Consider the following 27,455-nt stretch of genomic DNA (forward strand, 5'->3'; position numbering starts at 1 on the left):
TCAATTAAGACAAAATCATGACTAAATGTGAAGAGGTTACAATTCAGTCTATATATACCTGATTATCCTCTACAGAAAGAGATCATCTAAACATTTAATCAACAACACAGGGAGTACTTTCAATTCCTATTTCTATTTCATATTATACTCATTATATTTATGCTCTTACTGACTTGAGCGTTGGAGTGGCATGGCAGGAGGAGCCCCTCTCGTTCCAGAAGACATTGCTCATCCAGATTCCGACCGATCTTAAGTTTGCTAGAACAGTTGTTATGCCCATGATTTTTCTCTGGTTTTACTCCCACCTACACGATTGGGAAAAAATGTCTTTGTTTGTTTTGCAGCTTTTGGAAGGCAATCTTGAGCTTCACATAAGCCATGTATGGGTATGACTCTTTAGGATGGTCTAGTGCAAACTATTATACGTGCAGCAACAAGGAGAACATGGTCGTTTGGGCTTCTGCTAGTAGAACAACCAAGCTATTTAACGTACCATGATACCATGGACAAGAACTTGAATGACACTAGAATGCAATTACAAGAACAACTGGGAGCAAACAAAGAAGCATAAAGTTTGAAAAAAGCAGCTCAAGTTACGACAAATGTATAAAGTGTGAAAACAACCCAAAAATTGATAGATTTAGCATCCAACAAATGTGATCTATCCCCAAATTAGTACCACAGTTTCAAATGTTAAGTCTAGGTGTATTCCACTTAGTTGTGGCAACTTGATGCACTGAATTGGACACTTAACCCAATCATAATAAGAAAAGTTTAGTTGAGGTATCTTATGATTCATCTCTTCAAGTATGTAAGTCATAGTAAGAATTATTAATATTAATATTCTGGAATTTTTAATAATTATTTACTACTTAAATAACTTTTTACCTTTCATGATATTTGAAGTCTTAAAAAAAAAAAATTTAATAAATCTACCTTGCTAAAAAAAAACATTTAAAAAGTTAGATAATTGAAATGATACCCTTAACCTATTTTAAGTCATCTTAATGATTATTAGTTTTCCCTATATTCTATAACGTATTTGAATGTCTTAAGTCATCTTCATGATTTATTAGTTTTGCATATATTATAACGTATTTGAATGTATTAAGTCATCTTCATGATTTATTAGTTTTCCAAATATTCTATCCCATTGATCGGCAAAAATATTCTATGCCTGAAGTTGTAACCTATACCAGAATGTCGTATAACTCTCAAACCACACGAGAAAAGTTAAATTGAGACTCCAGTAAAAGCACGATATCACAAGATAAAAATAACGTTATTTTTATAAGATTTTTGTCGTAATATTCTTTTTCCTACTTTCCCACACCATTTCATTCATCTTATTTTATATTTGTTTACCCTTGATATTTCTCTCTTTATTGTAAGATTTTCTTGTTATAATGTTTCGTAAAATCTAACTCTTAAAACAATTGGGCGCCCCACTGTTTGATTCTTATAACCCTATCGTTTTATTTTTTTAAAAAGTTTTTCTATTAATATTTTATTTGGCTCAATTAAAGATTTGGAGTTGGTTATTACTTAAAATACCATCATTTAATTATTCTTATTCTGGTTGGACGTTGAACGTTGAATCCTTAAATTGATTGGTTTTATTGATGAAAGTTTATTGGGATAAAATTTCAAATGTGTTATGCTGTGCTATGATTTTACCGTACCCGATTCAAAAGTGATTTTTTTTTTTTTCTGTGCTGATGGAAAAAAATATTTTTTTTTATTAGCAAAGATGGAAAAAACATTTATAAAGGCTGCACGGCCAGGGTAATCTTTGCATGTCTCTGTTTTCTATCAGCAACAATACACATCCTTCGAGGATGTTGTTATTTTTTATGGTTTGAAAATGCATGGTTCAAATATGCTACTTCTTTGCTTTTGAGAAAAAGGTTCTTTTTTTTATTATGATGGACTAAATTGAAGTTATTTTGGAATTTTTATTTTGATTTTGGTATGGATTTAATATAATCTTGATAACTGAACTCATGATATAATCTTTAATTGTAAAGGTAGATGATTATAAATTTAGGGTCTTTGAGATGGTTTCATGTTTTGACATATACAAGATGGATGGATGTAAGTTTGATGGTATTTTGTTTTTTTGTGTCGTTATGCATGCATATAGATGACGTGTTTGATTGTAATAAACTTGAGATATCTTTAAAATATCCTATTTATTTTGTTATTTCTTTTATTGATAAACAAAATTTAAACTGTTGCAAGCATATATATATATATATTAAAACAAATAAACACATAATTACTATAGTCATGGTTTAAGACTTAAAGGGTTGAGAGGTACATTAAATGCTTCAAAGTCTAGTACGTATGTAGAAGGTTGAAGGTTTTAGATCACATACACACTTGAATACGTAAAACATACGGTTATTGTATATGTAGCATACACTACTGACATAGATACAAAACAGATATAAATACAAAAATATGTATAATTTTTAAAATATAGGATTCGAGGATACGGATCTATAAAATTATATAATTATAAGTTATATAATTTGACAATAAAGAATTATATGCACAATTATGTTTTAGAATTTTTTTTAATAGAGAGATGTTTTTTATAGTTCATTCAAAATTATTTGTTTCTTATTTTTATAATTATAATAAAAATTTATTCAATAAGTTTAAGTTTTTAAAAAATTAATATATTTATTCTTTTTAAAATTGTGTTAGAACTGTGTTTGAATTGTTAGAAATTCAACAAATATTTTTTAAATTAGACACTTCACGAATACGTGTCCTACAAGTATCTATATATATGATACGTGTATCCGATACATACACTTTATTTAAAACAATATTCAAACTTCATAGAGGTTATTGATAATTAAAGATAATTTTGAATGCAAAGCTAACTAGTATTGATTATATCAACTTTGTATCTAGAGAATAGTCAACAGTAGTATGAGGGGATGGATATTTTATGTTATGAAACAAAAATATTGGTGAAAAGATACGTATTCTTCATCTTTAGTAATGGTAAGTAACCTAAAAATACTCGTAAAGAGACGCGTTAATTTTAATTAGGTGCCCAAAGACCAAAAGTACGTATCGCTTACCAACAGCGTTTTTTATTTGTTGGGGTTAAGTCATCCATCTTTGCGTATAAAAGTGGCTTCTAAACCTCTATTCTTCGCGGATATATCCACCCAAAAACAAAGACAAAGCAAAGGAAAAGCCAAAGTCCAGAGAAGGTGGTTGTGAAACCGCTAAACTGCTTTGTGTTAGAGACCAGTCAAATAAACCACACCCTATTTCCTTATACTCTTGTATATATATATACAAGTCATAACCATAAAAAACCAATTCATTTCATAAGGTGAAGCTTTGAAACTCAAAAATCACAAACCAAAGAATATTGTTGCAGAACAGCAAAGATCAATCAGAGTAAATCAATCTTTTATGGAGTCTGTGGTGTCAGAGCTAGAAGGAACGCTTCTGAAGGACTCGGATGCATTCTCCTACTTCATGTTGGTGGCGTTTGAAGCGTCAGGTTTGGTTCGTTTTGCCTTGTTGCTAGCACTATGGCCCGTGATTCGGTTCCTTGACATGGTTGGCATGGACGATGTGTCTCTCAAGTTGATGATCTTTGTGGCTGTGGCTGGGGTTCCCAAGTCCGAGATTGAGTCTGTGGCCAGGGCAGTTTTGCCCAAGTTCTACATGGATGATCTTGACATGGAGAAGTGGAAGGTGTTCAGCTCCTATGAGAAGAGGGTTGTGGTCACCAAGACGCCAGAAATCATGGTGGAGATGTTCGTGAAGGAGCATCTACATGCAGATGAGGTCGTCGGAACCCAACTCTCCTTCAATAGGTTTGACCTCGCCACTGGTTTTGTCCATGGTCACTCCAGTAATACCATTTCTCAAAGGGTTGCCAACCTTCTCAGCAATGGCGCACCCACTTTGGTTATGGTAAGTCTTATTCCACTGTCAACTCAAACATGCATGGAAGAGGAGCCTAAAAGCTACTTTACTTTTCTTTATCTATATAGGTAAATTGGAAAATAACTTCACACCTCTTTCTTTTTAACAATCATTTCACAATTATTTTGATGATAAAATATTATATTCAAATAATTATAATAATAATAAATATAAAGAACAATTTGAAATAAATAATAATATAAATAGTTGTATATTATATACCAGTCATCACCAATAAGTAGTTTGGTTGAATTTCAATTTTATTTTAGGTTTTAGCTGGTTTAGTATTAGATCAACACCTAGGGAGTTTTTTTATATAAGTTGGTCCTGCGGTTTAAAGTGACGTTTTGTCTATCTCGTGGGCTTATTTTTAGCAATTTTATGATATTTTCTTGATTGATGATGAATACTCTAACTTGATATTTTTTTTTATATTTGTACTAAAATTAAGACAAAAAAGTACTCAAGCAATAATATAAATTTTTATATATTATCATTCAATTACAAATCATCATTTTATTCAATTTTTTAATTTTATATTAAAATATCGTAGTATTTTTTATTAATTTAGGGTATAATTAATTTTATTGCTTTACGGTGCATGTGATAACTAAGTTATCTAAATATATACTAAGTATTTTCCTCCATTACATGCAGGACCAATCACATCCACCGGTTTTGACTGACCAAAACTACGACCACCAGCTGCTCCGGCCACTTCCGGTGATTTTCCACGACGGCCGCCTTGTGAAGCGGCCAACGCCGTCCACCTCCCTACTAATCCTCCTATGGATGCCGGTGGGCATTGTACTCGCCATATTCCGCATCGCCCTTGGCTCCATTCTACCCTTTTGGTCTATTCCCTACACGTCAAGGCTATTCACTGGCAAGATCATCGTAAAGGGCAAACCACCCGTCCCTCCCTCCGGCAGCAACTCCGGCGTCCTCTTCGTCTGCACCCACCGCACCCTACTGGACCCCGTCGTCCTCTCCTCCGTCCTCCGCCGCAGAATCCCGGCGGTCACGTACTCCATCTCGCGGTTGTCGGAGATCCTCTCCCCCATCCCCACCGTAAGGCTGACGAGAACACGCCATGTGGATGCTGAGAAAATCAAACAAGAGTTATCCAAAGGTGACTTAGTAGTGTGTCCCGAAGGAACAACATGTCGCGAGCCTTTCCTTTTGAGGTTCAGTGCCCTCTTCGCCGAGCTCACAGACCGAATAGTGCCCGTGGCCATGAACTACAGGGTAGGGTTCTTCCACGCGACAACTGCGAGGGGTTGGAAGGGTTTGGACCCCATTTTCTTCTTCATGAACCCTAGACCGGTGTACGAGGTTACTTTCTTGAACCAGTTGCCGGTAGAAGCCACTTGTTCTTCGGGGAAGAGTCCACACGACGTGGCTAACTACGTGCAGAGGCTACTAGCGGCGACGCTAGGGTTTGAGTGCACCAACTTTACTCGGAAGGACAAGTACAAGGTGTTGGCCGGGAATGATGGCACGGCGTCTCCCACTTTTTCATTGGTGGATCAGATGGTGAAGGTGGTGAGAACGTTCATACTGTGAAAAATTAATTATGCTACTAATTATTATCATTATAAGACTGTATGATTGATTAATTGTTTTATTTTGTTAATATGTATCTATGGATGGATGCTAGCTTGTCTACTGGACATCATAAATTTGTATTTTGTATAATCTTCCTTTTCGATTGTAGATTAATGGGTTGTTAATTTGGATTTCTTTTTCTTCTCCAACCACATACGTGTTTATATATATATACCATTATATATATATATATATATATATATATATATATATACCATTATATAAAGAGATATACCATTTGCTAATTTTCTTTTGGTTTCATCTTTTAATGCAATAATTTTATCTTTTAATAAATAAAAGATAAATTATTAAATTTATTTATTTAACAAAATAATTAAATAATTTTTTTATTTCAAAATAGCTAAATAAAAAAAAGTTCAGCCTCATAAAGTATTTCCAAAATGCATTGTAGTGGTTAGTATGATATTTCTAAATTTTATGTAAACAATGACTTTATCAGATTTTTTTTTTAAAGAGATTTGGTGCTGTTGTGTTGATAAAGTAGGTTACACAACAATATTTTATACAACTAGGTTTATTGGTTCAGTTATCTTTGATGTTGATATAGTTTGGAAGGCCTTTTCTATCTTCAAGTTGATATAGTTTGGAAGTCCTTCACTATTTTCTATCTTCCAGTCTTCCATGTTAATTTAATTATTTTTTCGTAAAAAAATTATTATTTTTTAAAATTATAATAACTATATAATTTTTTAATACTATTTTATATAAAATTATATTTATATATTTATATTATTTTTAAATTAGTTATTCATAAAAATAATAAATTAGAAATTATATATATTTTAATCTAATAAAAAAATGTGAATACAATATACGTATTTTTGATATATATATATATATTTAAATTGTTTTTATTTTATCTTTAATTATATATTTAAACCACAATACAAAATTTACAAAGAATCTAGGTAGATAAATTCACATTCTACGTATAATTAGGGTATGATAACTTTTTTAATATAATATAACTTACCTATAATGCATAATAAATAATAAATTTAATTATTTTTTTTATATATAATAAATATAATCACATAAAATAAAAATCATTTATATTTTATTTTTGAAAACAATTTAATGCATGAGAATGCTTTCGCTAATAAAAATAATTTATGTAGAGAGAAAATGAGATTACATGAGAGTTTTAAACCATGGGGTTTTAAGTGGCCGGAACTTTAGGAGGGTTTTCAATTTTAAATAGTAGTTAACCCATCAGGGACGAAGATGATGTGCGTAAAGAGTCTAAGAGCAGATGTTTATTTTTAACAAAGAATAAATAAATTAAAAACGAAGCATTTTAAAATATTCTAACCCTTATACATAACATCAGTTAAACAAATATAATTCCTGCTGGCTAAAGAAATATAACCTTTCAAATGTTGTTTAGTGTTCTTCTTAGTATAATTAATTATTTTAAAACATTTTCATTTATTTCTATTATAGGTAAAAAAACCTTAAATTGTAATCATTATCATACTATAGTGAAATATATAACATACTTTTACTTAATTATTAAGTTTTGAGTTCTATTAGTCTATACAATATTTAGGTATCATTTATCTTATTCCACACTCATTTTTTTATCTCTTAATAACAAAATGAATTTAATAACAATGTGTAAAAAATGTAGTTTTTTTTTATCAGCAGCAATGAATTAATTAGTAAAAAAATGTAGTTGTTAGATTGGTTTTGCATCCCACTTAATTTTGAAGTGTTTAAAAGTTTGGTGGGACATTGATTCATAGTTTACAAGTCCTTGTTCATCCTCTTATCAATCAAGAACAGATTTCAAAATTGTTGAAATTGCGTGCTTCACGACATGTTTGTCATTAGAGGACATGTTTGTCATTATAGGACTAATTTCTCAGACCACACACCAACTCAATCAGAATGTCACATTGAAGGGAATGCTACGTCATCTCTCTTATATAATCACTCATATTTTTCATAAATACATAAAACCTATTCAAACTATAAAAATAAAAAGTAAAATTATGCAAGTATAAGGGTCAACTAATTTGCTAAGATTGACAAATAGAAAACTAAGAATTAATTCAATATAAAAAAATATAATCCTTAAAACCCTTTTTATTTTTCTTTTCCTTTTTCACTCTTCAATTTTTTCTCTGACTAGTTTTTTCCTTCTTTTCTTATATTTTTCTCACCGCAATCCACTGCTTATAATCACTCTTCAATATATTAGGATTTACATTAATTAAAGAGAGCCTATATAATTATTTCCCCATATTATAAGATAGGAATATCTATCTTATTTTGTTGCCATTAAGTTAAGTTTCCTCCTATTTTTATTATAATAATAATAATAATTATTATTATTACTATTTTCAATTATATTGTTATTACTATTTTTACTTTCTTTTTTATGTCACTCTATATTTATTAGTTTTTTTCATTAATGTCACCATGTTGTCTATAATAAGTATTAGTTCATCCTTAATATCATTAACATTGTGAATTATGTTTTTTTATTGATAAAATAGAAAAAAATTATCAGAAAAGAAAATTGAATTAAATTGTGGACTTGAGTGCTTCAACTTTTATAAAAATCTAAACTCTTATAAAAAAAATAAAAAATAAATAAATAAATAAATATATATATATATATATATATATATATATATATATATATATATATATATATATATAGTCTATCAGTATGTGAGTCATACACACCTACTGTCAAAATGTAAGTCTAAAACAAAAAATACATTGATCCCATTCCAATTGAATTGAGGATGTATGTTATAATTCCACACCCTTACAAAAAATTGCAACAAAGGTCTGAAGAACATTCAAATCACAAATTCCAATTATCCATAAACCTTTTCAAACCAAATTCTGGGGTTATGACTAAGATGTATGATGTGAAACTGTTTGAAATGTCACCTAAGGATGTCATGATGAAGGACCGTAATGCCTAACCAATTCCAACATTTATTCCAGAATTTGAATGCAATGTTACAGTTTAACAACAAGTGCTTGACAGATTCCTCATGCTCCCAGCACAAAGGGCCTTCATTGGATTCCTTGCTGGTTGCTTGTTTTGTGACTCTTTACTCCTTCACACTGACAAAACATTACCCATCCCTGGCCATATAAATAAAATCGTGTAGAGAAATACAAAGTGAAAATTGGTATGTGGTTCAATTTATGCAGTTGGAACTTCTTTCCTAAAGAAACGTTTAAACATAATTTATGGGATTAAGATACCAATCTCAATATGCAAATTGTGATCTAAGGAATTTGTTCTTTATACATGCTTATACCTCACGTATTATCTATTCAGAATTAACACTCACATTTTAAAAAACAATCAAATTTCATTGTTTCCAAATAGTACAAACCACCCCTTTCCAAACCAAATTCTGTTTAGAGCAGTGCTCTAACCCATTTACAAAATCTGTACAAGGTTAAACCACAAACCAACTCATTGCTTCTTACTACATACATGATTCTCCTTGCTCATACAAGGTAACATATCTATGTACTTAATCATCCCATGCAAGCTATGTTAGAAAAGTGGATCTATGGTTAAAAAGAAGACACCTTCGAAACTTAGGGGAGAGCTACTGAAGCGGCAAGCTTTCTGGATAATACTGTTGAATCTCCATCCCCTTGACTGATCCTTCTAAGACTACTGAATGGATAAAAAAGAACAGGGTTGTGGAGGGCCCCTAGATACACTGACACACGGGTTGATGAAGTGAAGTATTTGCTGCAAAAAAGCCCAGGTTTAAATTGCATATGGAAAGGAAAATGCAAAGGAAATTTCATTTTTAGGACAAACAAGTTACTGAAAAATCTTTCAGTTTAAAATCTATGTGACTAGACACTGTGCTGACTAAATTGGAGAACTTGTAGGTGTTTGTGTTGGATGTATAGTTCTGTTACAGGATCTAGGAATAAGTATGGACATACATACGTGCAATGATACAGTTTTGTGGTCCACGATAGATGCGATATGCAATTTCTTGAAGGGAGAAATATGCATATGAATTTCTCTAACAATGTCGACGAATTGCGCAAAGCTAATATCTTTATTATGGGATGGTTACTCTTTTATGCATGAGTGTGAGGTGCAGTCAGTGTGCAATTAAGCAAGTCCAGTGAAAGGTGGCAGGGACTCCAGTTTTGTTACCTATTATTTGGGCAGGTGGGTATGAGGCTCCTGTGTAGTATAGCAGAACGTGGAGACAATGAATGCACTTTTGTATCACTGATCTATGTTATAAAGTGTTTAGCGTTGTTAACAATGTGCCCTTTGTGTAATCAGTTTGAGGAAACGATTCATCATCTTTTTGTGGAATGTAAGATAGCATATCAGGTTTGGATGATGGTGGCTAGGTGGGTCGGAACACATGTAGTATACCACAACAACCTCAAATTCCACTTGTTACCATTCAACTTGTCACATTTTAATTCTAAAAGGAACAGAGTGTGGAAAGGTGTATGGGTTGCAATCTTATGGAGCATCTGGAGTCGAGGGAAGAAAGAAGGAAAGTTGGATGAATAAGAGATTTTTCACTTAAGCAAAATTACAAGCTTAGTCTTGAATGAAGAGAAAATCTCTGTTTGTAGCTTTTTTATTTTGATTGGGTCTTATATCTTCTGAATTGTCTATATTTTCTAGGTAGTTGAGGTTTAGATTTATGGTTGGCAGCCAGTGTCTTGGTCTAGTTGATGGGTTCTTTACAGGCTGTGAACAACAAACTTGTTTTAATATATAATGTGCTCTGTGAAGTTTTTTCTGCTAAGGCCAGGTGATGTTGCCATAGAAAAATAGGTTTTGCTCTTGGTTCCTTTCTCTGTGTCCGAAGGGAGTAGATAGGGAGGAGAGGTATAAATCTAAGGTGGAACGTGTGAAGGCAGAGAAGGAGGTTGGGAAGGAATCATGACATGAACGCTGATCAAGTTTGGAAGGGAGGAAGAATGTAAAGATGCTGGCAGTGAACGGTTAGTTGAGGAGGATGCAACCGAGTCCGTTGCTAAGCTGAGATGGAAGGCCTCTTTGGCTGGAAAACTTGGTTAAGCACTGGAAACTTCATCAGGTTTGTAAGATGTTTGAATATGAATTGAGGATTTTGATCTGGGATAGAAAGGTATGTATGTGCAGGTTACGTATCAAAGGAGTCGAAGATGATCTTTGAAGACAGATGCATCTAGGAGGAAGGAAGGTTGAACAGGAAGTTTTTGGCATGTAATCTTGTAGCTGCGATGATGCAGTGCTGCAGTATGTGGAAGCAAGTGCTTAATGCAATCGGCTGTCATGTATTTTTGCTCTGCAAATTCTACAGGATTGCTCAATGCTAGCATAGACGAGGGATGAGAACAAAGACACGAGATTGCTGCTCTAGGCTCAAAAGACTTGTGGTTTAGTGTTCGTGGTTGATGGGGGTGAAGGAAAATATACTGCTGGTAAATATAGAGAAGAAAATGTTGGAAGAACAAAGGCAGAATCATGGACAAAGAGCACAACTGTTAAGCTTTCAAAGGGGATGCAGAGTAGTTGGACCCTTGCTCTTGTACTCATGCTTACTGTTTTTGCAAGCATGGAAGGAACCTACTTTTGGATAAGTGTTGTCTGACTCTGCTAAGTATTTAGACAACAAGGTTTGGTTCTGTAGTTTATGCAGAGGAAGAGGAAAGAATTTGTCTTCTCCGTTGCAGGCTATGTTGATATGACTTTGCATACTATTGTTGGAATTTCTTAGAATCAATAGAGCTCTTTTGGGAAGGAACTTGGGAGTGCAAGTGTAAGGAAATGTAAGGGTAATTGTGCTGTAAAGGCATTGTGATATGAAACTTGTTAGTGCTGGAAAATAGGTTATGCAGAATTTGCTGCATAAATCTGCCATGAAAGTGCAGTGGAGACTAAAGTGTGCTAAAAAAGCATAAGCTTATATAAAGCTTTTTGTTGTTTTGTAATGCTTTTTTTTGAATTGTATAAAGATTTGAACATCTGTTATTTTTTAATTTTTTTCTTTTTATAAATGAGACAATCTCTTAATTGGATGTAATTTCAAAATTATGATTCCTTGAAATATTTGTTTTAATTTATTTTATTCTTTGTATAAAAAAAAACTAAATCAAACTCTTTAAACCTTCATTATAATAAGTAAATACGTAATGTACTTTGGTACACACATAAAAAAAATATAAATTTTGACCAACAAAATGTGGATTTTAACCAAATTCTATAAAGTCATTTAAAAAAGTCAATTATAAGATAAATTAAATTTACTAATGAAGTAATAAGTAAAGAAAATACTATCAAGTACTTTTAATTACATTGATTAGAGAATAAAAAAATAAAACGTCTATTAAAAGGTGTAACGGAATACTTATTCTGAATTTAAATGTAATATCAATTTAAAAAACTTTATTATTATTTTATTGACTACTTTTAGGATATTGGTCAGCAAACCTCATTAACTAATTTTAAATGTAAAGATTATAAATTTGATTTATTGAATAAACAAACCCAAAATGTGGTTGATGAAAACGGGTTTTGCATCTTAAAAATAGATTTCTGTTTTGTTAAAATTGAATAAGGAAAAGTGGAGGTTAAGGCAGTTGATGGAGTTATGAATAAAAAGTTTAGAAACAGGCTTTCAAGAGAAACTTCAAGCGCTAAGATCACGTAACAGAATCTTTCGTTCGCTATTCTCAGACAAAACGGCAAGGATGCAAGAAACAACAAAGAGCCTGTAATCTCGCACCAGCGTAACTCATAAAACTTAAAACTGTTCATTCATTCATTCTATGCTCAATACGATGTGTCGCGCAACCAACAACGTTGGCGACACGCCAGAAAAAACAACGTCGTTTTTTTCTTTAATGTCCTTCAAAGCCACACCCTCAAACACTAATCCATAATCCTTTCATTTTCCCTTCCCTTCCTCAATCCAAACCACTATCTCATCGAATCAAGGATCATGCACAACTTCTACTCTTCAAATATTTTCCCATTATTTTAATACCCCTATCGGAACCTACATCCTTGTATCATATACACCACACCGTATCCGTGAATTCGTATCTACACGTAGATCGTAATGTCTTCACATTGGTGTTTCCGGTGCAACAAATTTGTCAGAGTAAGGAGACAGGAAATGCCGATGTGTCCAGATTGTGACAGTGGATTCGTTGAAGAGGTCGACTCGTCCAGCCGCCCTGTCCATGTCGAAACGCGCCGCCGTAGGTTCCCCACGGCGGCTGCCATGTACATGATCGGCCACCGTTCTGGTAACTCTGACCGCATTCCCCGCTCCTCTCGCCATCATCATTGCAGAACCGTCGTCGGTGACCCGTCTCCGCTCAACCCGGTCATCATGCTCCGCGGAGAGGGGTCAAGCCACGAACGTAGCTCTAGCTTCGACCTTTTCTACGACGACGGCGCCGGTACCGGTCTCCGACCACTCCCTCCGAGGATGTCGGAGTTTCTCCTCGGAACAGGCTTCGAGCGTGTGATGGACCAACTTTCCGACGTGGAGTCTAACTCCGGGTCTGGGAGGCACGACCAGCACCACGCGCCGGCGTCTAAAGCTGCCGTGGAGGCCTTGCCGTCGGTTGAGATAAACGCGTCCCACATGGTGACTGAGTCACACTGCGCGGTCTGCAAAGAGCCTTTTGAGCTTTGCACCGTAGCGACAGAAATGCCATGCAAACACTTATACCATCCAGAATGCATCTTACCGTGGCTTGCGATTCGGAACTCATGCCCCGTGTGCCGCAAAGAGTTGCCTGTTGAGAACGCACGCGCGGGGTTGGAGCGTGTGGAGGAGGGGGAAGAGAACAACGTGGGGTTGACGATTTGGCGGTTACCGGGTGGAGGGTTTGCGGTGGGAAGGTTGGGGAGAAGAGAGGGCGAGAGAGAGGTTAATGTTCCTCTTGTGTACACGGAAGTGGATGGTGGGTTAAACTTTAACAACTTTGTTATGGGTGAACCCAGAAGGATTTCATGGTCGGTTTCGGAGTCTCGAGGGAGGAGAAGAGGTGGCGCGTTTAGAAGAATGTTTAACGGTTTGTTTGGTTGCTTGAGAGGTGGTGGGGTAGGGCCTCAACGTTCTTCCAGTTCTGGTTCTTCGAGAACCGCGATGAGTACCACCAGTGTTAGGGCTTCGCGTCCTAACATTGGTCCTTCTTTATCTTCGCGTAGAACTTGGTCAATGGATGTCAATGGTGGAACCAGACCATGGTAAGGGTAATGTTTTCAGGTTCTCGCATGCGAGGCAAGGAAGATTGAATTTGTGTGTGACTAAAAATGGAGGGTGCAATGCAATGATTGATTTTTCCATGTCAAATGGGGAATCACATGAGAAGCAATATAAGCGGCGTCAATGGAGAAGGGAAAGAGCAAGCCTCTGCGTTTATTTTTGTGTATATTTTTGGAGGCATTTACATGGTACCTTCGTGGTAGTTTGTAATCATTTGAAACACCTTCATTGTTCATGCTTTTTCTTACTTGTTTGTAAAGTTTGATTAGCTTCGGTGTTTTTGTCTGGCAAATTCGTGTTCTTAATTATCATTGTTTTAATTTAGCCGTACACATTCATATCTGCATGGTAAGCATATGCATACATTCAGGTTTTCTTTCAAATCTGGGAAACCTATACGTTGACATTGCATGCTAAGCACAGAATAGGCACGCATGCTTCCTTGAATTGGTTGATCATACATAAAAGCTAATCGACATCACATCTACTATTATTCTGCATGCTGCTTCTTGTTGATGGTATGTTTACATGAAAGTCAAGGTTGAGTCCACTATATTTGAAGATAAAAAAATTTGATAAACCTCATATGAAGTTATTTTAATCGTCTATAATAAATTTTATATTCATTTTTTTATTGTTTTACATTAACATATTAAAAAATAATAAAAGATATACAATCCTCTACTGGTAGAAACGAATTTCCTCCACAAAAAATGAGACGATGCCCACCAAAACTTTTTCTCGAGTGCAGCAATAGACATACGCAAACTGCCTGAGATCCTATCTGTTCTCCATAAAACTTGATTGTTGGCCTCTAACCTAAATTTAACAACGAGTAGAGATATATAATTTTTTAACGAGTGATGGTGGGTGAAATAAGATATTGAAATAAACATGTTATAAATTGGAGATTGGAGATGACAAGCTTCTTTTCTATCAACTCACTGCACGTTCTTGTTGGAGCACACCAGAACTCCATTTTATTAATTTATTGTTGCTGATAAAAAAAAAAAAACTGTGCATAATATAGTGTTGAAAATTATTCTCATTGCATCAGTATTCAGTTTTTTTTTTTCAAAAGTAGGATAGGGGGTTGGGTAAAGAGACTAGTTCAAGAAAAAAGAGTTAGACACGTGACATGTAGATTGCTTAAGGATAGAGTACCAACAAAGGTAAATTTCGTAAGAAGAGAGTTTCAATTACAACATACATTAGTGAATTTTGTAATCAGACAAAGACAAAGTAAACAGTTTCAGATATGTTCTTATCTTGCAATGTATCATACTCTGTCTAGTGCATGTCTGATAATTGGATTGAGAACCAATCTGTTCATCACAATGACATGCATCAACATTATCTTAATTTTAATCTAATGGATTTGAATGTGAAACAAAATAACTGTTGGAAGGATGTATGGATAGCTATAATGAATTCAATTTGGAATCACAAAAATAAGATTATTTTGGTATGACAACTGAATTGATGGGTTTGACTTTCAAATAAAATCCCCAACGCTAAGTTTTCTTGTTCGGACTGGGTTCTATGCCCAAAAGAGTAAGTTAGAACCCTCTAACTTGATGTTAGTCAGCTACTCTGTGAGGTATTATGCCATGAGCGGGGTGTTTATTCTTGATGTAGGGCAACAAAAGAAAATGCAGAGTCTTAGTTGCAGGCGCAGAGTCTTAGGTGCAGATGCAGTTTTTTGTACATGCTATAGAGAAAGGACCCAAAAGAACAAGTGGACCAAGCAAGAGACACAACAAACTGGAAGGAAGAAAGTGATTCTAGAATAAGCCTAAGGAAAACAAGCACACATCCTGGGAATAATAGTAGAATGTGTTCGATGCAGGGATATTTTGTTTTGTTTGTTTTTTAAATCACCCCACACAAGCCGTGTGCGTGTGAGAGTGAAAAAAGAGGCGAATGTCATTGATGTACTGCTGATTTAAAACACAATAGTAGGGTGTGAGGATGTGTTTTAAGTAGATATGTGTGATACAACGCAAAAATATGTCCAAAATGAAAATAGAGATCAATAGAGACATGTGAGCTAGGAGGGTCGGGCAGGCAAAACGTGATTGAGATTATGATCAATGGGAACCCTCAGGTTTCCAGCTGCATAGAATAGGAATCACTTGTTTTATTTTCTTTATTTCTGTTGGAACCTTTGGCACTTACCAATAGACAGGGGTGGACGTTTAGTTCACTGAAATAAATATCTCCTGTTTTGTTATTGATTCCTTGTTTTCCAGTATTGGTGTTTGTTCTGGGTTGTTTCATTGGTGCTTTCATTGACCCATCATGGCGGTAAACACAAGAATGAAAGACATTCAAGCAGATGTTAAACGCGTGACAAAGGCCCTAGCGAGTCATTCTACGCAGTTTCTCAAAGTCGATCAAACCTTTGAGGTGATGCAGACGCTTCTCCAGGGACAATTGAACAAGCATTAGACTCTATTTTATCTTTGCTACATCAACGCAGCGAGGCAACCACTTCTCAGTCGCTCCGCTCCGATGGGTCGAACTCCCAGTCCAACGCTGCTTCACGTCAGCTCTTTTCGGTGTTGCAGCCTCAACCTCACATGACCGAGGGTATTCCTAAATTTTCCACCGATGATGTCATCCAATGATTATACAAGGCTGAAGATTTCTTTCGAGTATACTCCATTCCCGACGATCAAAAGGTTTCTATAACATCGTTCCAATTAGATGGTAAGGAGCTGGCATGGTTTTAATGTGTTCATTATATAACAACATTGTTACTGTTGCATCATTGTTTTGTATTGAGCACTTAATTGTATGTACACAATTTGTTTATCTTTGCTCTGGTAGCCATTGGTTGGAGGTTTTTGATAGCTTGTCTATTTATCTATATGAGGGTTGGAGTACCCCAAAGTACTCAATTAATCTATTTATTTATTCTTTTCCAATAAAAAATAAAATTATAAGAAAAAGAGTGATTAGGTGTCAAAGATTAGTGTGGGCTCATGATGGGACGTAAATAGAGTCGGCCAAGTCAATGCTAAGTGGACCAAAAATAAATAGCGTGGATTGGACACTCAATGACTTGTTACGCTAGACACACATTTGGTTAACTATAATCAACGCTTCATTACATTTTATATGGGTGGCCCTGTAATATTACATTACAAGGCGACACTAGCAGCCAAGCTAGTCTAGCTAAGTTTCATCAAATCAAATGCTTGCAAGTGACTGGTGCAATTGCAGAATTTGATAAGTGCCAATGTGTAGTTTTTATGATTGAGAAAATTGAACACTTTGGAACTTAATTGTTGCTTAATGTAAGAAAATTACCCTAATTTGAGAATTATTGAATCTGATTATATATTTTTTGAACCAAGAAACAAATGAAGAAATTTAATCTCAATTTTTGTGTAAATTGCAGATGAATATGAAGCATTGAAAGAATGTATTCAAGCTGGCATTGAAAGAAAAAAAAAAGTAAAAACTGAATTGGATCACAAGAAGATTTAGCTCAAGCTAAACACTACAAGAAAAACGCGAATTACATACGGATCAAAATCCGTATAAATTTTGGCACCAAAATATAAAACGTGCAATGAATGGGATTCAAAGCCAAGTTCCTTCAGATAAATCAAAGAAAATTTAACTACTACACCAAGCAAATGCTTTAATAAGATTATGATTTTTATTATTCTTATTATTATTAACAATATTAATATTAATAATATGAATATGAATATTAATATTAATAATATGAATATTAATATTAATAATATGAATATAATATTAATAATATGAATATAATATTAATAATATGAATATAATATTAATAATAATATTAATAATATTAATAATATTAATAATAATAATAATTAATAATATTAATAATATTAGTAATAATATTAATAATATGAATAATTGATAAGTTAGTTTTGTATTTGGTTGAATCAAACCCTATATCTCTTAGTTACTTTTGAAATATTTAATTTGGTAATGAACAAGTTCTCAACAATCAAAATTATCTTCTATACTTGATGAGTTTTAAAACAGAACATCTTAATTAGAATTGTTCCCTGTGGGTTCGACATTCGTACTTTAAAGAGTACTATATTACAGTTGATTCGGTACACTTGCCGAGAAATATCAACAAGTTTTTGGCGCCGTTGCCGGGGAACAATTTCTTTTAAGAATTTCTGAAGTATAACTCATTGAGTATTGTGAATATTTTGTTTTCTTTGTGAATATACACTGGTTTATATCTTATTCTTTTATCCTATGTTAATCCTTGTTTGAGTTGCCTTAGACGCATGCTATTAAGAGGACAGGTTCCTGAACATCAATTGGAATTTGATCTAGAAATTGAGAAGACAGCTAGAAGAAATCAGAGCAAGAAGAGAGAAGAAAAGAAGAAGCAAGGACAAACAAAAGGGGAATCTTCCAACACTCTAAACTCACACAATCAAACAGAGTTCCAAATGGCTGAAAATAGACAAAATCCACCTAGAAGGACATTGGGAGACTATGCTATGCAACAAGGACCGAGGCATTTCTCTAGCATAACCATACCTCTTGCCACCAAATCATTAGAAATGAAGCCAGCTTTTCTTAGCTTAATCAGCACTCATCAATTCACTGGAATGGATCATGAAGACCCTTATACTCATCTATCCACATTCTATGAGTTGGTTGGGACCATGGGCTTCGAGGAAAATGATATTGAATCTGTTTATCTGCGTCTATTTCCTTTCTCACTTGCAGGCAAAGCAAAAGAATGGTTAAAGTCGCATCCAAACCAGAGTCTAAGTAGCTGGAATGATATAGAAGAGAAATTCCTACACAGATTCTTCCCACTCTCTCGATATATCAAGGCTAAGTCTGATATCTCCACATTCAGGCAAGGGCCAGAAGAACCTTTTTGTGAAGCTTGGGAACGCTTTAAAATGATATTAAGAAGATGTCCTAATCATGGCTTTGAGGATATTGCTCAGTTGAACATATTCCACAATGGTTTGAGGCCTGATACTAAAATGATCTTGGATGCTGCAGCAGGAGGTACAATGATGAGTGTTGATGCAGAACAAGCTACAAGAATCATTGATGCCTTAGCCTCAACAGATTACCAAGCTCAACATGATAGATATACAGTGCAAAAGAAAGGGGTGCTGGATCTTAGTACTTCATATGCAATTTTAGCACAAAACAAGATTTTGACTCAGCAAATTGAGGCATTAACCAAGCAAATGTCAAAACTGCCTCAACAATTACATGTAGTAAATTCTCCTTCAATGCAGAATCAAGCTTTGAAGTGTGATTTTTGTGGGGGAAATCATCTTAATGGCCAATGCTCATACCAAAATCCATCAGAGGAAGAGGTTCAGTATATGAATAATCAAGGAAGGCAAGGTGGCTTTGCATATACTTATCCAAATAACATGGCTCAAGGATGGAGGAATAATCCAAATCAAGGATTTGGGTGGAAGCAAGAGGCTGAATCATCTAACAGACAAGTCCCTTATCAACAACAACCACATTATCCTTCCATTCATGAGAGAACATCAAAATTGGAAGATACTTTTGAGAAGTTCATGCAAGCCTCTCTATCCAATCAAAAAAATACTGAAGCATCAATAAGGAATTTAGAAACACAGGTGGGGCAGTTGGACAGTTAGCTGATAATCAAGGAAGTCAATTTTCAGCCAATACACAAACCAATCCCAAGGAGCATTGCAATTCTATCACTACTAGAAGTGGGATAGTTATAGGAAAAGGAATTGGGAAAAACTTAGTTGTTAGGGAGGAGTTTTTAAAAGATAAAGAGAGTGAAAAAGAACAGATTGAGTGTGAGGAAGGAGAAAGAAGGAATAAGGAAGATGTTGTAGATATTGGTGAGAAAATAGAAAAAAATGAAAAACAAGAGAGGAGTGTTCCTATAAAAGATGTACCTTATCCACATGCTCCTACAAAGAAATGCAAAGAAAGGCAATTTGCAAGATTTATGGATATTCTCAAAAGATTGCATATTAACATTCCTTTTACTGAAGCTTTAAAGCAGATGCCTACATATCCTAAATTCATGAAGGAATTATTGATAAAGAAAAGAAAATTCAATGACCAGGAGATAGTTGAATTGGAAGCTAGATGCAGTGCTATAATTCAAAAGTCATTACCGCAAAATTATAGAGATCCTGGGAGTTTCACTTTGCCAGTTACCATAGGAAATCTCACTGTTGGAAAGGCATTATTGGATCTTGGAGCTAGTATTAATTTGATGCCTTTATCAATGCTGAAGAAAATTGGAGATGTAGAAGTGAAATCAACAAGAATGACTTTGCAGTTGGCTGATAGATCAATCAAATATCCACATGGAATAGTTGAAGATCTATTGGTAAAGGTAGATAAATTTCTATTCCCAGTAGATTTTGTTGTAATGGATATTGAAGAAGATGCTGAAGTACCTTTGATATTGGGAAGACCATTCATGAAAACTGCCAAAGTTATAATTGATGTAGACAAAGGAAAATTGAAGATTTGTGTTCTAGATGAAGAAGTAAGCTTTAATGTTTTTGAAGCAAAGAAGTATTCAAATGGTCATAAAGAGTGTTTCAGAGTGGATATGAATATTGTTGAACCTTCAATGATGTTAATCAGGCGTCAAGCTATATGACGTTAAACGAACGCTTGTTGGGAGGCAACCCAGTGTTTTGTTTTGAAATGTGTCTTTAATTTTGTTTTGATTTAGTAGTATGTTTTAACATTTGATGTTTTTAAAACCAGTTTGATATGTGAAATGGTCATGTAGGTTTGAAATGTTTGGTGAAATGAATAGATGGAAGAAAGCTTAGAAAGGTTTGAAACTTTTGGCAAAGACAAAATGAAAATTTTCAAGAAAATTTCATTGCAGGGTAATTTTAGCTTAAGCTAGAACAAATCTGGTGCTCTCTGCCAAATTTTAGCTTAAGCTAAAAAGAGCTAGCTTGAGCTAGAACAAATTTGTTGCTCTCTGCCAAATTTTAGCTTGAGCTAAAATGAGCTAGCTTGAGCTAGAACAAATCTGTTGCTCTCTGCCAAATTTTAGCCTGAGCTAAGAAGCTCTAGCCGAAGCTAGTGAGATTTCTAAAAAAAAAAAAAAAAAAACTGCAGCATTTTATAAAAATCACATTTTGAAAACCCTGCACCCTAACTCAGTTTCAGAAGCACCCTCTGTTCTAAAAAAATCCCAAAGCTTCCATCTACATAACCATTCTTAAACAAACATTTCATCTACATTGCCATTATCAAGGTAAGTAATTACTCTTCTCCATAATCATTTTCATTGCAATTTCCATTCAACCAAACCCAATCATGCATGTTTCTGCTTCCAGTTCACAGTTTCGTTTTTAAATTGAAAGATTCAATCTTTTCAATGTCTTGATGTTGAGTAGGATTGTGGAATAGGATAATCAAAGTTAAGTACGGTTTCCATGGATAAAATACCAAAACAAAAAGTACTCATTCAATTTCATTTTATACATTACATATCAAGTGTTTGTTGAAATGCCAATCAAATAAAACACTTTGATTTGAGAAATGTTTATTCTTACTTGTGCAGAAAAATGAGTCGCACCAAATCCACAACTGGTATTAAATAATCTGTCGTTGACACCCACTAAATTTGATGATTATCTATCTTGGCATGGGGACATACACAGTTTTTCAGGGGAGGCAAGAGAATTTGGAGTTGGGACTAGAGTTGAAGATACACCAGAAATGGCAGCTGGACCAATTGGAGCAGCAGATGATGAACATTCAAACCAAGTTCAGAATGATGATGTTGGCACAGAGCGGAACAAAGTCATAAGAGGAGATTGATACTTATCATGCACAATGAACAGAAAACTGGTTTTATCTTTTTGTTTAACTTTACTTTCAGTTTAATTTAGTAAGTTGATTTTAGCAATTTAGCTTAATATTTCTTACTTTAGCTTTTGTTGATGGCAAGCTTAAGTTAGTATAGTGGTTGATGTTTGCATATTTTGTGAAGTGAAATCTTGTATATAGATAGATGATGGCATAAATTTTTGGAAAAAGAAATCAAACAATAGTTTTAAATTAGAACAACTAAATGGATTGATCGGGGACTTAATTTGAAAAAAATTTGTGGCTGGAACCATCACTCAAATTGAGAAAGGATATTAATGTGTAAAAGTTGGAACAATGTAAACAGTTGAAAGCAATGACTGAGAACAAATGAGAAATTGAAATTAGTCAACCAAGTGAGAGTGTGAAACCTTTAAACAGTTTGAAGACTTTCACTAGTAAAGAGTTAATTGAGGTTGCCTAATTTTCTAGTCAATTTGCATCACAAAATCAAATATGGAGATGATTGAGACATGTTTAATAGAGTTGGAGGTGAGAAAACTCAGAACCAAACAGCTAACCTTTGCAATATATGATGAAATGTGCAGAAAAATAACCCTTTTTGAGCCAAATTTATTTTATTGCACCCTAGCTTCTGATATACATATATTGTCCTACCTTGTGGTATGCTAACAAAAGGAGAGCATAGGTGCAATTCAAATTTCTATAATTAAAAGAATTGGGTTTGGTGTGGCTGCTGGGATTTTGAGAATGAAAAAAAAAAGGGAATGACAAAATTATCCAAATTCTCATTCTCTTTTCTAAAAAAAAGAAAAAAGAAAGAAAAAGAAAAAGCAAAGGGGATTACAAGAATATAAAAAGAAGCAATGTGAATGAATCTTATGGAAGGGATAATGGATAACACAATTAGAAAGTGAATTGCAAATATGCTAATCTTTAGTTAAGTGTGCATTTTTTATCCTGGAAAAACCAAATTTTCTTTGTAACTCAGCCTCATTACAACCTGAAAAGACCTCAAGATCTATGTTTGTGAAAGTGTTTGTAATCAATTGGAAATGAAGGGCAACCTTAAATTAACTTGGAATTCAGTGGAAAAAAAAAGAGGCAAAACACTCACCAGTGAGGAATGAAGAGAGAAATTCCATAGTTTGATTCTTAGTGAAGAGTAACAATTGTTTACCTTGGAAATTGAATACATTCTTATCCTGTCTTGGTTTGAATTGATAGGAAACACCATAATTTTTTGTTGAATTATCTTGTGCTCTTTCCATGAAGTTGTTCTGATATTAAACTATAGATTTGATTTCTAAGGATTTTGGGGAAGAATGAACTCATTTTTTGGGATTCAATTACTTTGCTTGAGGACAAGCAAGATTCTAGGTTGGGGGGCATTTGATAAGTGCCAATGTGTAGTTTTTATGATTGAGAAAATTGAACACTTTGGAACTTAATTGTTGCTTAATGTAAGAAAATTACCCTAATCTGAGAATTATTGAATCTGATTATATATTTTTTGAACCAAGAAACAAATGAAGAAATTTAATCTCAATTTTTGTGTAAATTGCAGATGAATATGAAGCATTGAAAGAATGTATTCAAGCTGGCATTGAAAGAAAAAAAAAAGTAAAAACTGAATTGGATCACAAGAAGATTTAGCTCAAGCTAGAGGATTTAGCTCAAGCTAAAACTGTCCAGAGTTGATTAAAGGTGCAGTACAATTCTAGCTCAGGCTAGAATTGCTAGCTCAAGCTAAAACTGTCCAGAATTGATTAAAGGTGCAGTACTGATCTAGCTCAGGCTAGAATCGCTAGCTCAAGCTAAAAATGCACTGAAAGATCTAGCTCAAGCTAAAACAGGCTAGCTTGAGCTAAAGTTGATTATATAAATTCTGAAACATAACTCAAAACCAGCGGTGGAAAACAGATTGGGTTTTTTAGAGAGAGACTAGTGAGAGAAAGAGAAGAAACCTCTGTTCTTAGGAGAAGAACTTGCTCAGATCAGCCATTCTTATGCAATCCAGATCAAGAATGAAGATTGAAGGAGCTGTCATGAGTGGCTAAGTTCTTTCTAACTTGGGATTGAATGTAATTTATCTTGATCAAATGTATTCTTGGTGATATATTTATAAAATTCTTTTTTCTACTTGTTCTTGGTATTTTCGTTTTATGCTTATTGCTTGATTCTGTCTGATCAATAGAGTCTTGATTTTGATCCTTAAATTTAACTGGAAAGTACCTTTAAGGATCTGAAATAAACAAAAATATTTGATAACTTGTAATGCTAGGAATAGATTCCAGGTTATTGATTGCATTATAATTCTGTTCCTAAAGCTGGATGATTTGTTAAATATCTGAGGAATCAGTGTTTGAGAAATTATCTTATGAATTTCATTTGTGAGGAATCAAGATGAATGACTTTAAATTAAGCATCAAGAATAAGTAGTTTTGAGTATTATATATTGTATTATTCAAAATACAGATGATTGAGATAAACACAATTCAATCCCAAGTATCTTTCTCTATAATTGATAAGTTAGTTTTGTATTTGGTTGAATCAAACCCTATATCTCTTAGTTACTTGTGAAATATTTAATTTGGTAATGAACAAGTTCTCAACAATCAAAATTATCTTCTATACTTGATGAGTTTTAAAACAAAACATCTTAATTAGAATTGTTCCCTGTGGATTCGACATTCGTACTTTAAAGAGTACTATATTACAGTTGATTCGGTACACTTGCCGAAAAATATCAACAAGAATTATACATGTTACAACTGAGTTCTGAATTCTCTGGAAAAACATATTGTGATTACTTTCTATATGCAGCCAACACTTCATATTAATCTTGTACATATGTTTCCTCCATCATTGTAGAATAATGTAGTAGTATTATGAAAGAAAGGATTTATGTATAAATAAAATTATTCTTTCTCCTTAAGAAATAATAAAATAAATATGTAAAATAGAAAGAAAAAAATCCAATTATATATATATATATTCATATTTTATCTTTCATTTTTTTCATTATTAAATTACTTGAAAAATAAATACCTCAACAAAAAATATAAACCTATTAATAAATCGATTATATTAATATGTAAAAAATAGAAATAAAGGAGCACGTTACACGTTGTGCTTTCTATCTCCCATTTGGGAAATTGCAGCCACCATTAATAATGTGATTGAATTTGGTGAGTCAAATTCAAATTACTGGTTTAATCAACACCAAATTTGAACGGGGACTGAAACTCTTTGCCTATGATGGCACACCACAAAAGATTAGACGAGAAAAAAAAAGTATCAATAATTTCCCATCATTAATTAAAGAGAAGGATCTGTTGTTCCTTTTCAACAGAGAAGAGAAATAAAAGTCTATTAACTATTCATTACCAAACGCGTGGCTCATAAAATCTCAAAATAGATAGCTTTTGAAACATGCACAATTTCAAAGCAGAAGAGCAGAAGGATGAGTTCCATTTGAAGTTTGATTGCTGGGATGGTCCCATCTTAATCATAAGGTAGCTGTAAGGAAATTAAATGGCTAAAATGGAATACAAGATGACCACTAAGCAGCCTATAGTTTTTAATTTTTGTTTTTGTTTACTTTTGCTGTTGTTGACAGCTAGAGTTGAACAGTGAGAAACTGTCCTTATGATTTATGAGCAGAAGATTGAGTAAATGAGTGATGGGTTCATCTTCCAAAATTGTTAGTTATATGTGTGTTTTCAAAGCATTGATCCTTCTGTGAAGGAAGTTTACAATAATTGTAGGGAAGGACGATAGGGTTATAAATATTGTAGCAATAATGTCATGGAGGACACTTACAAATGTGAAAGAAATACACCCAATTGAGCGTGATTTGTAGTTATTTATAGAAATTTTGGTTTTGCATTGAACGAAGTTTGTACAAGAAAGAAAGGCTATGAGCTCGGCTCAGCTGTTACTTCTTATTGATCGGACATTCAAAGTTATGGACCTTGATGAATTAAAGTTTTTTTTTGGCCTTGAAGTACTTAGATCTTATAATGGCATTTACATCTGTCATGGAAAGTACGCCCTTGACATCTTTGCTGACACTGGTTTTTTAGCTGCTAAGCTTGTTTTAACTCCCATGATGCAAGATAAAAGGAGTTTCTTTGACAAAAGTTCAACTCCTTATGACATTGTTTCTTAACAAAGGATCATTGAAAGACTCCTTCATCTGACTAACACAAGGCCAAACATATGTTACATTGTTCAGTTCTCAAGTCAGTTTCTAAAGGCTCCTACTACTATCATTATAATGTTACTCAATGTATTCTAATTGGACAATTTTCCAAGACACATGATGTTCCACTACTGGTTACATCTTTCTTGATTCAAACCCTAAACCACAATTTCACATTCTTCCTTTGAGGATGAGTATCGTGTTTTAGCCACTATCACATATGAAATTCAATGGATTGTGTATCTTCTGAGAAACCTTAGAGTACATCCTACGGCTCTTGTTACATTATATTGTGATACTCAATCTACTAGGCATATAACTTCCAATCTCAACTTTCATGAACACGCAAAACATTAAAATCGACTCTAAGCTAACTTGTTTCACTTTGTTCCCATTTCTTCTGATCAACAACTTCCATCGCTTGAGCCAAAGACCCTTAATATCCACGACACAACTTGAAGGGGGCTATTGAAGTTGCTTTTTTTGTTTTTTGGTTGCACGTTTTTGTGTTTGTTCTCTTTGATACGTTTTGCAACTCTTTATATTGAGTGTGCTTCTCTTTTGTATGTACTCTCTTTCATGCTTTTCAATAAAGTTCTTTGACTTACATGCTTTTGGTTTCGGTGGTCCCATAACACACTTATATTCTAGTGTAGTTTTTTTTAAATATACTCATGCATGCCTATCACACCAATTTCTAAACTCAGTCATTAATGTTCTCGAACGGAGTTGGAACCAAAAGAATTATTCGAGCTGCTCCTCTGCCTCCTCGGTCGGTTGGTCTGCACTTCTACTTCTCTCCAAGCATGCTCCTTATGCTCCTCCTCTCAATCTGTCATTCGGTCTCCACAAAGTTGAGACTCGAATGATACTAGCAAAAGACACTCCGACTTGAGTATTCGACACTTGGTACTCTAAGCACTATATAATGACTTATCTGGTTCTTGGATTTTGTGTCTATTTATATGGTTATTATAGGTCTTTTCTTATTGGGTCTTATTATGGAGATGGGTCATGCTTAGAAATGTATTAACTAGCTTTTCGTCGTTGATTAGCCTTGTTAATTCTATTTAGGCGTAATGATTTTTGCGGTGTCGATCGGCATAGTGACCGAGTTCTGAGATATGGTCTCGATCGTACGGGCTCTACCAGTACAATTAACAAGTAAAAATGAAAAAATAAAATCACGCTGCATGCAATAGGGATTATATTGAGAAATTTTTAATGATAAAATATTCATAAACTCAACAAAATAATAAGATAATTAGATAATAAATTTATCAAAATATACTTCTAATGAGAAAAATATATCTTTTAATGATAGATTATCTTATTACCAAAACTGCAGTGTTTAGAGTAGTGTTATGATGATAGAGTTTTATTGTCCACAATATTTAAGATAATTTTTAAATATTTTAAATATTAAAATCCTAGCACATTACTTAATTTTACCTCAAAAGGTTTATATACATAAATGTAAACGAAATTAAGCGTTTATTTATAAAGAAAAATGTTGCTGCTAATTAGTCCTTTCTTAAGTGTGGTTTAGCTCTAATTTCATTGTTGAATTTTTTAGT

At 33.8% G+C, this 27,455-nt stretch overlaps 2 protein-coding genes and 2 pseudogenes across 2 annotated transcripts; 3 read left to right on the top strand and 1 right to left on the bottom strand.

Annotated features, from left to right (window-relative positions):
* The first annotated feature begins 3,174 nt into the window (after positions 1–3,174).
* On the top strand, positions 3,175–5,720 carry GPAT5 (glycerol-3-phosphate acyltransferase 5). Its single transcript, XM_068632382.2, has 2 exons — positions 3,175–3,951; positions 4,621–5,720. The coding sequence occupies exons 1-2, from the start codon at positions 3,442–3,444 to the stop codon at positions 5,527–5,529; spliced, it is 1,419 nt and encodes a 472-aa protein (XP_068488483.1). The 5' UTR covers positions 3,175–3,441; the 3' UTR covers positions 5,530–5,720.
* Positions 5,721–12,381: 6,661 nt separating this feature from the next.
* Positions 12,382–14,112, top strand: LOC137826035 (putative E3 ubiquitin-protein ligase RHC2A). Its single transcript, XM_068631879.1, has one exon. The coding sequence runs from the start codon at positions 12,669–12,671 to the stop codon at positions 13,812–13,814; it is 1,146 nt and encodes a 381-aa protein (XP_068487980.1). The 5' UTR covers positions 12,382–12,668; the 3' UTR covers positions 13,815–14,112.
* Positions 14,113–18,133: 4,021 nt separating this feature from the next.
* On the top strand, positions 18,134–21,662 carry LOC150025681 (uncharacterized; annotated as a pseudogene).
* On the bottom strand, positions 18,681–18,786 carry LOC137827395 (small nucleolar RNA R71; annotated as a pseudogene).
* Positions 21,663–27,455: the final 5,793 nt, after the last annotated feature.

The sequence above is a fragment of the Phaseolus vulgaris genome, chromosome 8 (genome assembly GCF_051622355.1).
Source record: "Phaseolus vulgaris cultivar YP4 chromosome 8, ASM5162235v1, whole genome shotgun sequence".
Lineage (NCBI taxonomy): Eukaryota > Viridiplantae > Streptophyta > Magnoliopsida > Fabales > Fabaceae > Phaseolus > Phaseolus vulgaris.

What these genes read in the sequence shown, in the direction of transcription:
- GPAT5 (XM_068632382.2), top strand. Translation starts at nt 3,442, where the DNA reads ATGGAGTCTGTGGTGTCAGAGCTAGAAGGAACGCTTCTGAAGGACTCG. An exon ending in GCGCACCCACTTTGGTTATG is followed by an intron (nt 3,952 to 4,620) that starts GTAAGTCTTATT and finishes CATTACATGCAG; the next exon opens with GACCAATCACATCCACCGGT.
- LOC137826035 (XM_068631879.1), top strand. Translation starts at nt 12,669, where the DNA reads ATGTCTTCACATTGGTGTTTCCGGTGCAACAAATTTGTCAGAGTAAGG.